Here is a 14795-nt window from a genome sequence, read left to right on the forward strand (position 1 = left end):
ACAGTTAAGAAGAACATAGGCCTCGATTCAGTATTTACTGACATAAAGGATTCTTGCCAGAATGGTGAGTTCAGTCAGGGTATTATAGATTTTTGGACTGCACAGTATAATCTGACTATGAATAGCAGGTGATAAATATACCAGAATAATACTGTCAGAAACAGAGTGGATAAGAATAGTTTTTTGATTCATGAAATTTCTACTAAAAATGTTGTATTACACAAAAAGTAACTAGCTTAATCTTTTTTTTAGCTGAACAAGTAATATAGAGATTTTGGCTCTAGATCGTGCAGAATATTGATGCTTTAATGTACCCCCACTGCAAACAAACAGAAATGATAGTTGCAATATAAAAGTGGAAAACCCACGAGAAGTATCAGGGCTTCAAACAATATAAGCATCTCCGTGGAGTTGATAAAGACACAAAGAAGTTGGCAGGAACTAAAGCTATTCGCTTATTGGGTTCTGGTTTTTGAAGGAATTAGCAACAAATTCCTGGAGGTTAGAGCAAGGTCATGCTTTGGAAATTATTTTTTTTAAACTCTGACTACTATTGCTGATTGTTTTATCATAGTTTCCTGTTTTTATTTTATGGTGATCATATCTTCTTGAATCTCTGAGTGTAATAATTAAAGGTTGTGTTGTCAGAATATGTTTAATTTTTTATGGCTTTTTTTTTTGTTTCCCTAACTATTCTTATTTACTCACACTGTGCTTTTCTGTTGGTCTTGGATTTTCTCTTTTATGTTGCTTGTTTTCCTCATATGTCTGTCTTAGGTTGTCTGTTTAGCTCTAAGAATGTAGTACTGTGAGACTGGTGTGGGTTCCCACCGATGTTACTTTCAAGTAGATATAAGTAGTGTGGTTTTCCTGTAATTCCCTCTGGAGTGGGAAATTGTACTGGAGCATTTGTGCTTGGGTGTTAAGGGCTAGATTTCAATTTAGAGTGAATGGGTAGGGAGCCAGTCAAATGCCAAAGAGGTGGAATTTACCTTGAATTGACATTCACATTAGATGCCTTTAAGTTCTCCTGCAAGGTTCTGTTCAGTTGTGAAGAAAAGAACCCCACAGGTTTTTGCAGGAGGGAAACTCTGGTTGCCTGTCTTCCGTAGATGGGGTGGAGGGAGGAGCATCTTTCCCCTCCAGTGAGGTAAAGATATTTTTCAGAATATCACATTTCAGAACGTTTAGCAGGGCACATTGTTTGAAAAGAATCTGGAATTTGAGTCTCTACCACTTGCCAGTTGGGTGATCTTGAGCAAATTAATTAAACTCATTATTTCAGTTTTCTCATCTGTAAAGTAGGAGCGATGATTTCTTCCTTATAAAATTATATTGCAAAGATTATAATGTTTTATATATATAATATGTATCACAGAGGCAGACTAACCGTTAGACAGCTTAGCAAGTGTTCAGGGCATGAGCAAATTGGGGGCCGCCCAAAAGAGAAAAATAATTAGGTAAAAGTATTTAGAATTACTTTTCTAATTTAGAATCTAATTTAGAATCTACTTTTCTAAGAAAATTATTCAGTTCATCATTTTGATTTAAAAAAAGCTTATTTGTATTTTCTTACACTTTTAGAAAATGCTTTTTGATACTTTGCTGTTGTCCTACGTTGAATTACACATTGGAATGGCACCACAGACACTTCAGTGCTTAGTTACTTGAAGGATTTTCATCTCCCTCTGGTTTCCTCCTCTCCCTCTGGTCTTCATCTGGGACCCCCAAACACATACACCCAATCATTTTACTAAATTAAGCATGTGCAAATATTTAATACCTTTGTGCTGATATACTTAGGAGCTAGCTTTGGACTTATAGTGAATTTTCACCTTAAATAATTCAAGACTATCCATTCCTATGGCTGTTTCGTTTGTTTATTTTTCACCTGGGTCCTTTCAGCTTACATTTTCCTATATTATTCAGTGTATCATCAGGCTCACAGAGCCTGGTGACTAATGGGCTTTTCTGGTCTGTTGTGTGAAAAAAAAAAAAAACTATTCAAAAAAATTATAAAATCACAAATGCATACGTGGTAAATTTAAAAAATATATAATGGTACTCACAGGTATCCCCCTATTTGATATCCTCATTACGGAGTCAAATTGATGTACAGCAAAGCACACCAGGTAAGTGCTCATGGGAACAGACTTTTGGAAAGTTGTTCGATTCCATTTATCATCCACTGACTCTTCTTTCTGTTGAAAGCAAAAGATAATTTTTTATTTATAAAAAGATCAATCATGGACAAGACAAACAAAAAATTACTCCAAACCTAGCTTTCCAGTCAGAAGTCCTTTGTCAAAGCTTAGGTGTAAAAAGAAATTTTACCCCTAACTGGTGATGTTGAAAAAAACTAGAGGAAAATTCATTTTATTTTTAGTACTATGAAAGAGTGATTGAACTATATACCATATGAGGTTTCTCAGGGAGAAATACAACTTTGTGATATAAACTGGACAGGAGTTTATCTTTCTACATTAAACACACAATCCTGGCCATAATATTTGAGCAGGTACTGTGGCCTCTTAATGAAGAACAGGCTAGTGCTCAGTGCCTTGCACACAGAACGAACTAAGCAGGTATTTGCTGATTTGACTATGTGCAAGAGGGTAATAGCTGTACCAGGCATAGCAGGATGTCAGGTTGTCTTTTTCATCTCTGGTTGTCTCCATCTGAGACCCAGGGTATGGTCACTAAAGTCACTGCTTTGGTTACCGTGGAGAGAGAGAAGGATTGCATTACTTCATGCAACTACCGACCCCATCTGTCTGGTTTTCTGTCCATGCCAGCTTTGCCTTCCTCTCTCAGCCAGTCATCAGTCCTAATACTTCATCCATGAATAGTTGCCTGATTCCTGCTACCCATTGTTTAAACATTTCCACATGCCCTGCAGCCACACAGTGAGTTACTCTACAGTGGAAAGCTTTAAAAAAGGATTTAAGAGAGGGAGGCTAGACTAGAACTTGATGCATCATCGGCAAGGCAAGCATGATGTGCACATGCTTATAGAGAAGAGTTGGAGCCCCAGCAAAGTTACTCTATGATAAGAACCTAGTAGTAGTTTCGATCTCCTAAGGACCCAGATTATTCACCTTCTTCCAGGACTAGTTTCTGGAACTAGGTGAAAGTGAAGAAGTATATACTCTGCAAAACAAAAAGGTCATGTGAGGAAACTGTAAACAGAGGTTAGTAAAGTTTGCATTCTTACTCCTCCCACTTTCATTTTCTCTGTTCTATGCCAAAAAATTCTGATGGCATTTTATTCTGATCCAGTCTTCTGGATTAGAGTGTCATAGTTTAGGTTTATCCTTTCCTCTTTCTTCTCCAATCAAAACCCAATTGCCCAGGTGTCTGACACCAGAAGAAAAGTTGATAAACTTACACCAACAGTTTACTTTTTAACCTTCTTAAAGCTTTGGTTTGCTTTTTCAAGGAATATTTGTAATTAAAGAGGATGAATTTCAGTGATGATATTTCACAAAGTGGATCAGAAAGATGGGAGTTGTAAAGTACGCACAATGCTTTTCTGGTATTAGATAGGTGACAGTTATATCTAAGGATGAGCTTCACCCTTTTATTTTATTTTATTTTTTTTGCGGTACGCGGGCCTCTCACTGTTGTGGCCTCTCCCGTTGTGGAGCACAGGCTCCAGACATGCAGGCTCAGCGGCCATGGCTCACGGGCCCAGCTGCTCCGCGGCATGTGGGATCCTCCCGGGCCGGTGCACGAACCCGTGTCCCCTGCATCGGCAGGCGGACTTTCAACCACTGCGCCACCAGGGAAGCCCCAAGCTTCATCCTTTTACATGTCAAAGGTATAAGGAATAATAAACCTCAACCTTGAGGTAATGATGCTTTAGTTAACTGCCTTACCCATTCTGGAGAGGAGGAGCAGTAACAGAGGAAAGAGTCATGTTAATAATTATACAAACAGAACTTATTGTAGCCTGTTTTTTTTTTTTAACATTTAATGAGTACTTCTTATTCACTAGAATACCTATAGGCATGGTGTTTCCTGGAGTTGTGGCTATATTCCAATATTTAAGTGATGATTTTTTGTAGTAGCCCTCTATTAAAAACTGGGTTTATATTCAACTGAAAACCAAGAATAGTAACTAGGCCCTTGAATATTTTTAAATCTGTAATTCCATTAGTTTGCCTTTAATTTGTCATGATTAGGGGCTTCTTTCATTTAAGCAGAACCCAGCTGTATCCATTCTTGCTTAGAAAACCTAACATGGTGTTTTGATTGGAATGTGATATCTTGAATTAAAGATGTCTAGTACTCAAAGAAAAGAGATTGCCCAAATGTATTTTCGAGCTTCTAAATAAGCTATTAGAGCACATTTATTTTAGAGTTCAGTAGGTTCTTTCATAGCAAAGCAGGTAATTTACCTGATATTATAAACAGACTATCTGCATAAATTAAAAAATTTAAAATACTCACCTCCACTGGCATATTTGAAAGTGCCTTATATTCTTTGGGGTGGACGATAGATATTGTATAAGTTGCCTTTTTGTTGGGCTCATCAAAACAAGGGAAGGATTTCCTGGCATCTGTTGGTTCATGATCAGTGGCTGCTATGCTCCTTAGAAATAAACACACAAACAAAATATATGTTGCCTCTTCTGATAGCCCCTATGTTTCTATTCCTATAGAAAAGAATCAGCTATGTAATTATAACTACTGCATTTCTTAAAATGAGTTTCCATCCAGAAAACTATCAAATAGTTGTCAGAGTCTTTCCTGGAATTGTTAGGTTAACAAATAAATGAAAATTCAGGAACTGCTTCGGATATTTTATATGAGTAGTTAGGTATTTTGTTGCCATAACTAAAAATCTGTGAACTCTAAATGAGCAAAAATCAATCCGTTTCTGAGCTATCACTCTTTCCATCCTAAAGCCATCAAGCGACAAGTAGATAAACACAAAGCCAAACTCAAAGGCTTGCTTGTACCTGTCCTTGTGAGTGTGAACAGCTGTGTCCTGTCACGGAGTAGAGGAGTATATTCCAGAGTCCACAGCTCCTGTCCCTAATAGTACATTCTTTCTTACTTATGTTACACCAGGGACAAATCCCTTAGTTTTCATTTTCATGCAAAGTCAGTCCCTGAGCAATCTCCCAGTGAAGCAACCTTTGGCCAGGTTTAAAGTCCACTTTTGGAAAGAGACAGTATTCCTTTATAGCTCTAACTTAATGCTTATTAAGCTAAAATGTTAGTGTTTAATGTTTCCATCATTTCAAAGTGGAAATATTTTTTTCTGAGTAATTGCTCAAAACAAATCAATGAATGTAAACTTTTTACATGTAGTTATATTACAGTAAGATATTGTACATTTGCTCATTAGAAGAGTAAGCAGAGTAAAAAGTGTAAAAGGAAAGAAATGTTGACTTACATTCATTAATAATTTGTGTAAGGAAAATATTTCATCCTTCAGAATTCTCAGAGACTAAGGAACATATTTCATAAAGAATAACAAATTGTTACATTGTTCATTGATCCAATAAATATTAATTGAACCCCTTCCTACACACACACACACACACACACACACACACACACACACACACACACACACACACACACACACACACACATCTACCAGGCATTATTCTAGGTTCTGAGGGAATAACAAAGAATAAATAAATAAATAGATAAATAAGGAGAGTGTTAAGAGCTATACAGAAAATGAAACAGGGGAAGTGACAGAAAATGACTCAGGAAAAGTGGTGAGCAATATTAGGTAGAGTAGTCAGGGACAGTCTCTTGGAGTAGGTGATGGTTTGCTGAGATCCGAATGATGAGAAAAACCCAGACAGGTGAAGATTAGGGAAAATGTGTTTCCTTAACAGAGGGAACAGCAAGTGCACAGTCTCTAAAGTGGAAAAGAATTTAATGTGGTTGAGACCTGAAAGATGTCCAGTGTAGCTGAAGTACAGTGAACTGGAGGGACTAAGGGGTCAGCAGAGGCCCTGGTAAGTGTCTTCATTTCATTTGGGTTCAAGGATGCATTATATACATTAACTTATATAAAAAATAATATGTCATAGGTCAACATCCAACTACAAGAAATTAAAATATTTTTGAATTTCTTTTAAAACCCCTCTGGATATAAAAATTAGTTGTTAAAAACTCAGCCAAAAAAACTAATCTGTAAAAAATAAAACTGGAAAAGGTCTGTCTTTTAGGACACTGTTGACTGAGGGGGACAACTTTCTGGGATGACTGAAAAATCTATACCTTATGTACAGCTGATTCATTTTGTTATAAAGCAGAAACTAACACACCATTGTAAAGCAATTATACTCCAATAAAGATGTTAAAAAAAAAAAGCTATACCTTTTTATGGGTGTGGTTAACAAAGATGTGTGCATTTGTCAAAATTCATTGAATTGTTCCCATTAGATTTGTGCATTTAATGTATATAAATTTTACCTAAAAATAACTAAATCAATATTGAGCTCCAGTAAATAGGTTTAGATTTGGATTGTTGCAGTGGCATGAGTTAACAGTTCAGAAACAATCTCTTCTGTATCCCAAGCTTGAGCAAATGAAAAAAAAAATGAGGATAACAGAAGGCAGGTTTCTCACAGCTGGGGAAGAGAGTTATAAATTTGTAAAAAAGGGAAGACTAGACCTTGGTATTGAACTGTAACTGCAGGTTCAGTGTATACTCAATGATTTTTCACATACACATGTATCTATATATGTAAATGGATATAAAAATACACAGAGACATGTATTTCCTAGTTTTGTCTAGAAGAAATGACAAGCTTGTAGCAATGAGCACAACTAGTTCCCATTACCACTCTCCAATAAAAGGAACCAGAACTCTTCATAAAAACGGCTGATTCCAGTGCTGGATCAGAAAGGTCCAAAATGATCCTGGAACATCTTGCTTTGCCAAAAAGTAAGGAAGTTTTCAAAGAATCATAAGAATAAGTCAAAAGGACACAAAAGTCAGCTGGAGGGGACTACCCCTGGCCAGATCTGGGGGAACATCAAAATAAGTAATGGAATTATAAACTATTGATTAAAATAAGAATCCATGATAAAACATGAATAAATAAATAAGTGGGGCAAAGGAAAGCTCTTCTTTACAGTAGATTGCCTACTAATAATTTTAGGAGGAATGATGGATTTAGAAAATCATCAGTGGATGCCAAAACAAAGTGGATGAAAGTTTGTTGAGGAAAGGAATATCTGAATAGTTTCAAACACTTTCTCTGAAAATTACTTACAGATAAAAAAATTACAACTTTACAATGAAGAAAACTGTTGGATACCACCTTAAACAAGTAATCAAAGATCACTAATAATTGTACAGATCAACATAACGTGTCTCCTGATGTGACTTCGTGAGAGGGACTAAGTATCACTTCTCTGAAATTCCTGACAAAAATGCTTGACTTGCATTTTTAAATCATGAGGAAAATCAGACAAACTAAAACTGAGGGATATTCTCAAAATAACTGGCCTGTGCTCTTCAAAAATATCAAGGTTGTGAAAGACAAAGAAAGGCAAGGGACTGTTCCAGTTTAAAGGAGTCTAAAAAGGCATGACATTAAATGCATTGCATGAATCCAAACTGGATACTGGACTGGGAAAAAAATACTGGGTTAATTGATGAAATTTGATTATGACTGTGGATTAGATGATTATCATATCAATGTTAAATGTTCTGATTCTGATAACTGTACTGTGGTTATGTTAGAAAATGTCCCTGTACTTAAGAAATATATACTGAATGTGAAGAGGTAAAGGGAGACAATGTTTCAATATACTCTAAAGGTCTAGAGAGAGACAGAGACATGGGGTTCCTGGGGAGAGAGGAAATAGGACAAAATGTAAACAATTGGTAGTGTTCCTAGGAGTTTCTTGTATTGTTCTTGTAACTGTTCTGTTAAGTTTGAAATTATTTCAAAATAAAGTTACCCAAAAAGTCCCAGCCAAGAATTTGTTCTTCAGTATTACTGATTAGTTTTTGTGATAACAGTTTAACTAATCAATTGAAGTTTCTAACACATGTAGACTGTAGTGAATTGCAAATGCATCAGAATATAAAGAAGCCTGTATACTTCCCCAGTGTACTAAGGATTTATAAGAAGATCCACCAGGCTCCAACCCCATGTTTAGTCAGCTGCTTTTTTCTTTTGAATTCCTCTGGATTCTGATTTCTTCCCCAGGCAAAGGAAGAGGAAAAGTCACTCTCTGCAAGAATGTTTCAGTTTAGTCACACCTCAGAAATAAGCCAGATAACTAATTTGGGAATATGAGTGTGATTAACAGACAAGGGAGAGATTGACAATAATACAATAATAGTAGGGGACTTGATCACACCACTTACATCAATGGACAGTCATCCAGATAGAATCATCAGATAGAAAACCATTAAGAAATCAGTGGTCTTAAATGACACATTAGACCAGTTGGACTTAATATGTATCTACAGGACATTCCATCCCAAAACAGCAGAATACACATTCTTTTCAAGAGCCCATGCAATATTCTCCAGCATAGATTGTGTGCTAGGCCACAAAACAAGTCTCAACAAATTTAAGAGGATAGAAATTATATCAAGCATTTTTTCTGACTACAATGGTATGAAAGTAGAAATCATTTACAGGAAGAAAAACAGGAAAAACACAAACAGGTGGAGACTAAACAACATGCTACTAAAAATCCAATGGGTCGGGCTTCCCTGGTGGCACAGTGGTTGAGAGGTCGCCTGACGATGCAGGGACACGGGTTCGTGCCCCAGTCCAGGAAGATCCCATATGTCGCGGAGCGGCTAGGCCTGTGAGCCATGGCTGCTGAGCCTGCGCGTCCGGAGCCTGTGCTCTGCAACGGGAGAGGCCACAACAGTGAGAGGCCCACGTACCGCAAAAAAAAAAAACAACAAAAAACCAATGGGTCAATCAAGAAATCAAAGAGGAAATTAGAAAATACCTTGAGACAAATGGAAATAAAAACATAACTATCCAAAATCTATGGGATGCCTCAAAAGCAGTTTTAAGAGAGAAATTTATAGCAACACAGGCTTACCTCAAGAAATAAGAAAAGTTTCACATAAACAACCTAACCTACCAACTAAAAGACTTAGAAAAAGAAGAACAAACAGAGCCCAAAGCCAGCAGAAAGAAGGAAATAATAAAGATCAGAAAGGAAATAAATAGACACTGAAAAAAAATAGAAAAGATCAATAAAACCAAGGGCTGGTTTTTTTGGAAAGATAAACAAACTTTATAAGTGTTTAGCCAGGCTCACCAAGAAAAAAGAGAGAGGACCCAAATTAACAAAATAAGAAATGAAAGAGGAGAAATTACAACCAATATAACAGAGATTTAAAAAAATAAGAGAATATTATGAACAGCAATAAAGCAATAACTTAGACAACCTAGAAGAAATGGATAAATTTCTAGAGACATAAGATCTTCCAAGACTGCATCAGGAAGAAATAGACAATCTGAACAGACCAATCTAAAAAAAAACTCCTAGCAAACAAAAGTCCAGGACCAGAGAGTGTCACAGGGGAATTCTACCAAACATATAGAGAAGAGCTAATATCTATCCTTCTCAAACTATTCTAAAAAAATTGAAGAGGAGGGAACACTTCCAAATCCACTCCATGAGGCCACCGTTACTCTGATACTGAAAGTAGGCAAAAATACTACAGAAAAAGAAAATTACAAGCCAATATCTCTGATGAATATAGATATAAAAATCCTCAATGAAATATCGGCAAACTGAATTCAACAATATATAAAAAGGATCAGACACCATGATCAAATAGGATTTATTCCAGGGATGCAGTGATGGTTCAAGATCCACAAATCAATCACTGTGATACACCACATTCACAACAGGAAACATAAAAATCACATGATTATCTCAACAGCTGTAGGAAAATTTAACAGAATTCAACATCCACTCATGATAAAAACTCTCATTGAAGTTGGTATAAAGGGAACATATCTCAACATAATAAAGCCCATACATGACAAACCCACAGCTAACATCATACTCAGTGGTGGAAAGCTGAAAGCTTTTCCTCTAAAATCAGGAACAAGACAAGGATGCCCATTCTTGTCAATTATTTACATAGTATTGGAGATCCTAGCCACAGCAATCATACAAGAAGAAAAAACAAAAGGCATCCAAATAGGAAAGAAAGAAGTAAAATTGTCACTATTTGCATGATACTATATATAGAAAACCCTAAAGTCTCCACTAAAAAACTATTAGAACTAATAAACGAAGTCAGTAAACTTGCAAGATACAAGATTAGTATACAGAAATCTGTTGCTTTGTCTATACACTAATAATGAACCAAAAGAAAGAGAAAGCAAGAAAATAATCCTGTTTAAAATCATATCAAAAAGAATAAAATGCCTAGGAATAAACTTAACCAAGGAGGTGAGAAACCTATACTCTGAAAAGTATAAGACATTGATGAAGGAAGTTGAATGTGATGCAAAGAAATGGAAAGATATCCTAGGTTCATGGATTAGAAGAATTGATACTGTTAAAATGTCCACACTACCCAAAGCAATCTACAGATTTAATGCAATCCCTATGAAAATACTCGTGACGTTTTTCACAGAACTGGAACAAATAATCCTGAAATTCATATGGAACCACAAAAGACCCCAATTTTCCAAAGCAATCTTGAGAAAAGAGAACAAAGCTGGAGATATCAGTCTCTGGCTTCAGACTTCAGACTACAAAGCTACAGTAACCAAAACAGTATGATACTGGCACAAAATCAGACACGTAGATCAATAGAACAGAACAGAGAGCCCAGAAATAAACACACGCACTTATAGTCAATTAATCTATGACAAAGGAGGCAAGAATATACAATGGGGAAAAGACAGTTTCTTTAATAAATGGTGCTCAGAAACCTGGACAACTACATGTAAAAGAATGAAATTAGAACATTTTCTCACACCATATACAAAAATCAACTCAAAATAAATTAAAGACCTAAATGTAAGACCAGAAATCATAAAACCCTAGAAGAAAACATAGGCAGAACACTCTTTCACATAAATTGTAGCAATATATTTTTAGATCTGTCTTCTAAGGCAAAGGAAACAAAATAAAAAATAAACAAATGGGATCTAATTAAACTTAAAAGCTTTTGCACAGCAAAGGGAATCATCAACAAAACAAAAAGACAGCCTATGAAATGGGAGAAAAGATTAGCAAATGATATGACCAGTAAGGGGTTAATATCCATAATATATAAACAGCTTATACAACTCAATACCCAAAAAATGAACAACCTGAATAAAAATGGCAGAAGACCTGAATAGACAATATTCCAAAGAAGACATACAGTTGGGGAACAGGCACACAGAAATATGCTCAACATCACTAATCATCAGAGAAATGTAAATCAAAGCAGTGAGATATCACCTCACAACTGTCAGAATGGCTTTTATCAAAAACCACAAATAATAAATGTTAGTAAGGATGTGGAGAAAAGGGAACCCTGGTACACTGTTGGTGGGAATGCAAATTGGTACAGTCACTATGGAAAACAGTATGGAGGTTCCTCATAAAACTAAAAATTGGACTACCATATAATCCAGCAATTCCAGTCCTGGGTATCTATCTGGAAAAAAAATGAAAACACTAATTTGAAAAGATACATGCACTCCAATGTTCATAGACAAGATATGGAAGCAACCTAAGTGTCCATCAACAAATGAATGGATAAAGAGGATGTAGTATCTATGTATACAATGGATATTACTCAGCCATAAAAAAGAATGAAAGTCTGCCATTTGCAATAATATGCATAGACCTGAAGGGTATTATGCTTAATGAAATAAGTCAGACAGAGAAAGACAAATATTGTATGTTATCACTTATATGTGGAATCTAAAAAATAAACAAACAAATATAACAAAACAGAAATAGACTTACAGATATAGAGAACAAACTAGTGGTTACCAGTGGGGATAGGGAAGGGGGGAGGGGCAAGATGTGGTAGCAGATTAAGAGGTACAAACTACTATGTATAAAATAAATAAGCTACAAGGATATATTGTACAGCACAGGGAATATAGCTAATATTTTATAGTAACTTTAAATGGAGTATAATCTATAAAAATATTGAAACTAATATAATATCATAAATCAACTATACTTCAATTATTTAAAAAGGCCCTATTTGTATATGCTAAATTCCATCCAGAGTTACCAAAGTTTTCTAAATATATGCAGATTTGAAAACAACGTATATGAGATAGCAATACAAAACCATTTTAGATCACAACTTCTTTGGGGAGGTTTTATTCAGTGATTAAAACTTCTTTTTAAAGTTAGATGAATTGGTTTGCAAATTAATGGAAAAGGCCTGGCTAATCTCACAGTATGTTCAGGAGTAACTCTTGGGTATGTCCTAAATAATTATAATGCCAGGCAAATGTGCTGAGGTAAACCATTTTTACATAGGGGCCTCTCTGTGTTGTAAGTCACTTACTAGACCCAGCACATTAAAAGTATAATTCTGTGTAGCTTGTTAATTTACAAAAGGGAAGGCATTCCTCTGACTTCTCTGAGTGCATCAGATCAAGCTGACCTTAGAGAACGCTGAAGAGAGAGGAAGTAATGATTGCAAGCACCAACCGTTCACTCTGAATCAACTTTAAAAAAACCAGCTACTTGATTACCTCATAAATCATCTGGCGTACTGTTTCCAATGAAGACTCTCAGGCTATGTTCAGCAGTTTAATATCTTGAGCCAGAAAAATAAACAGCAAGGTCTGAGTGAAAAACTTAAATGAAAGACTGCTGATGCAGGCGAGGCAGCCACAATGAAGTATCTTTGCAGACTAGTAAAGGGTTCCAGAATTCAGTAGAGGAGCTGATCAGTGCAAGACAACCCATCTAGATTATTCAAACTCCAACCAATTTTTTTTTTTGTGGTACCCGGGCCTCTCACTGCTGTGGCTTCTCCCGTTGCGGAGCACAGGCTCCGGACGCGCAGGCTCAGCGGCCATGGCTCACGGGCCCAGCCGCTCCGCGGCATGTGGGATCTTCCCAGACCGGGGCACGAACCCGTGTCCTCTGCATCGGCAGGCGGACTCTCAACCACTGCGCCACCAGGGAAGCCCCTCCAACCTATTTTTATGGTGGTTTGAACCAATTAATTATTTAAATTTATTTTCCAAATGCTTTTTTTCTATGCAGAGGATACTCAAGGTCAAGTAAAATTTCTTGTTTCCTTGCTTCCAAAATAAAGGAAATTACTATGCATCCTGCAACAAGTAAACAAGACACCCCTGCTGAAGCTGTTCTTTGTTGATAATGGGCATACTGATAGCTCGACATATCAATATAATGAATAAACTGACATACAATTAAAATTTCAAGATCAAAACTACAAATGAGTATACATATCTGTGCGTGAGGATATAATGCACACACACGTGCACACACACACACACACACACACACTTAATTATGACCTTCTCAATGATTTCTGCTCTGTTTCCACTTAACTGCTAAATCTTTATCACAAGCCCTAACCTTGTGCTTCAGATTTAATTATCCAAGTGCCTACTAGACATCTCTTCCTAGATGTCTGACAGACATTCAACACATCGGCCACCGAACTCATGACCTTCCCTTCTAAACCTGGTTCTTCTGTTTTCAATATCAGTGAAAGGTGTGGGCTATCAGATCAGATATCTGGAGCATCCTAAATCTATAACTCATCTCTTCCCCACAGCCAGTCAGTCTTCAAATCCTGACTGCGTTACCTGCAAGCTATTTTCTCCATTATGTTCTCTTCTGTCTGTCCTGAAATCACTGTCCTACCTGATCCTCATCGTCTTCTCTTTCCTGGATAACTGCAGTGTCTCTCATATACTCATGTACAGATTTAGTTCTTTCCTCCCCATGTAAATAGTCATTGGTTAACTTTTCCTGCATAATGCCTGTCATTAAATATCCTTACTTTTTTTTTTCCTGTGGGTTTTCCAGAGTTATCTCTAGCTAGCCTCTTCATATAAACCTCTCCTACAAACTTATTTCTTCTCCCGACTATGCTTTTTTGACCTAATGCCTTTCCTGTTTGCCTGCTTTTTACCTTCTTGCTTGCCTCTGCCTATTGAAATCCCACCATTACATCAAAATTCAACTTCAATCCCAGCAATGCTGTAAAAACCCAGAAAACCCAAACCGGAAACCATGTGTCCCTCTTTTAAATTCTTCTTGCAATTCCTGTCAGTTCCAATGGTTCTCAGTCCTTAAAGTATGAAGACTGCATTCCTAAGTCAAAAAAAGATTCTACTGACTTCTCTTGCCTTTGATAAGACGGGGAGAAAAGGAACCATGGGAAGTTTTCCATCCTGACTGAGTGGGAAGGTGGAGCTGTCATTGGTGGAAATTGGATTCCTCTATGGGAAAGGGGCTGTGGCGATGCAGCATGTCCCAGCATGTTCCAGAGGACACTAGTGTGAGAGCCTATATGAAAATTTCTATATATTCATTTAATAATCATTAAGTTCTCTCTGTGTGCTAGGTAGTGAACAAGAGAGACACAGGGACCCCACTCTCAGGGACCCACAGAAGATTCCACAGTCTCATGCAGTTGGGAAACTACATACTATGGCAGCTTCTAGAGGTTCATAATGAACATTATCATATAAAAGTCTCTGAAAAGTCCCACCATTTTAAAAAAACTTTAAAGTTTAAAAAACTTTAACATAATTTTGTGTTTAGTATTATTTCCCAAAGAAATTTGGCCACAGAATCCCTCTCTTGCATTT

The 14795-nt window shown here is 36.6% G+C and overlaps 1 protein-coding gene and 1 long non-coding RNA gene across 4 annotated transcripts in view; one reads left to right on the forward strand and one right to left on the reverse strand.

Annotated features, from left to right (window-relative positions):
* The window catches only part of LOC137223488 (uncharacterized), a 253335-nt gene that overhangs the window by 110349 nt on the left and 128191 nt on the right, over positions 1–14795 (forward strand). The window lies entirely within an intron of this gene.
* ENPEP (glutamyl aminopeptidase) overlaps positions 1–14795 on the reverse strand; it is a 111622-nt gene that overhangs the window by 92029 nt on the left and 4798 nt on the right. Inside the window, exons 2-3 of the mRNA XM_067735316.1 lie at positions 4453–4594; positions 2070–2201 (exon numbers count right to left, since the gene is read on the reverse strand). Of these exons, the coding sequence (XP_067591417.1) occupies positions 2070–2201; positions 4453–4594 (274 nt within the window). The remainder of the gene's footprint in view (positions 1–2069; positions 2202–4452; positions 4595–14795) is intronic.

The sequence above is a fragment of the Pseudorca crassidens genome, chromosome 4, assembly GCF_039906515.1.
Source record: "Pseudorca crassidens isolate mPseCra1 chromosome 4, mPseCra1.hap1, whole genome shotgun sequence".
NCBI classification, from domain to species: domain Eukaryota; kingdom Metazoa; phylum Chordata; class Mammalia; order Artiodactyla; family Delphinidae; genus Pseudorca; species Pseudorca crassidens.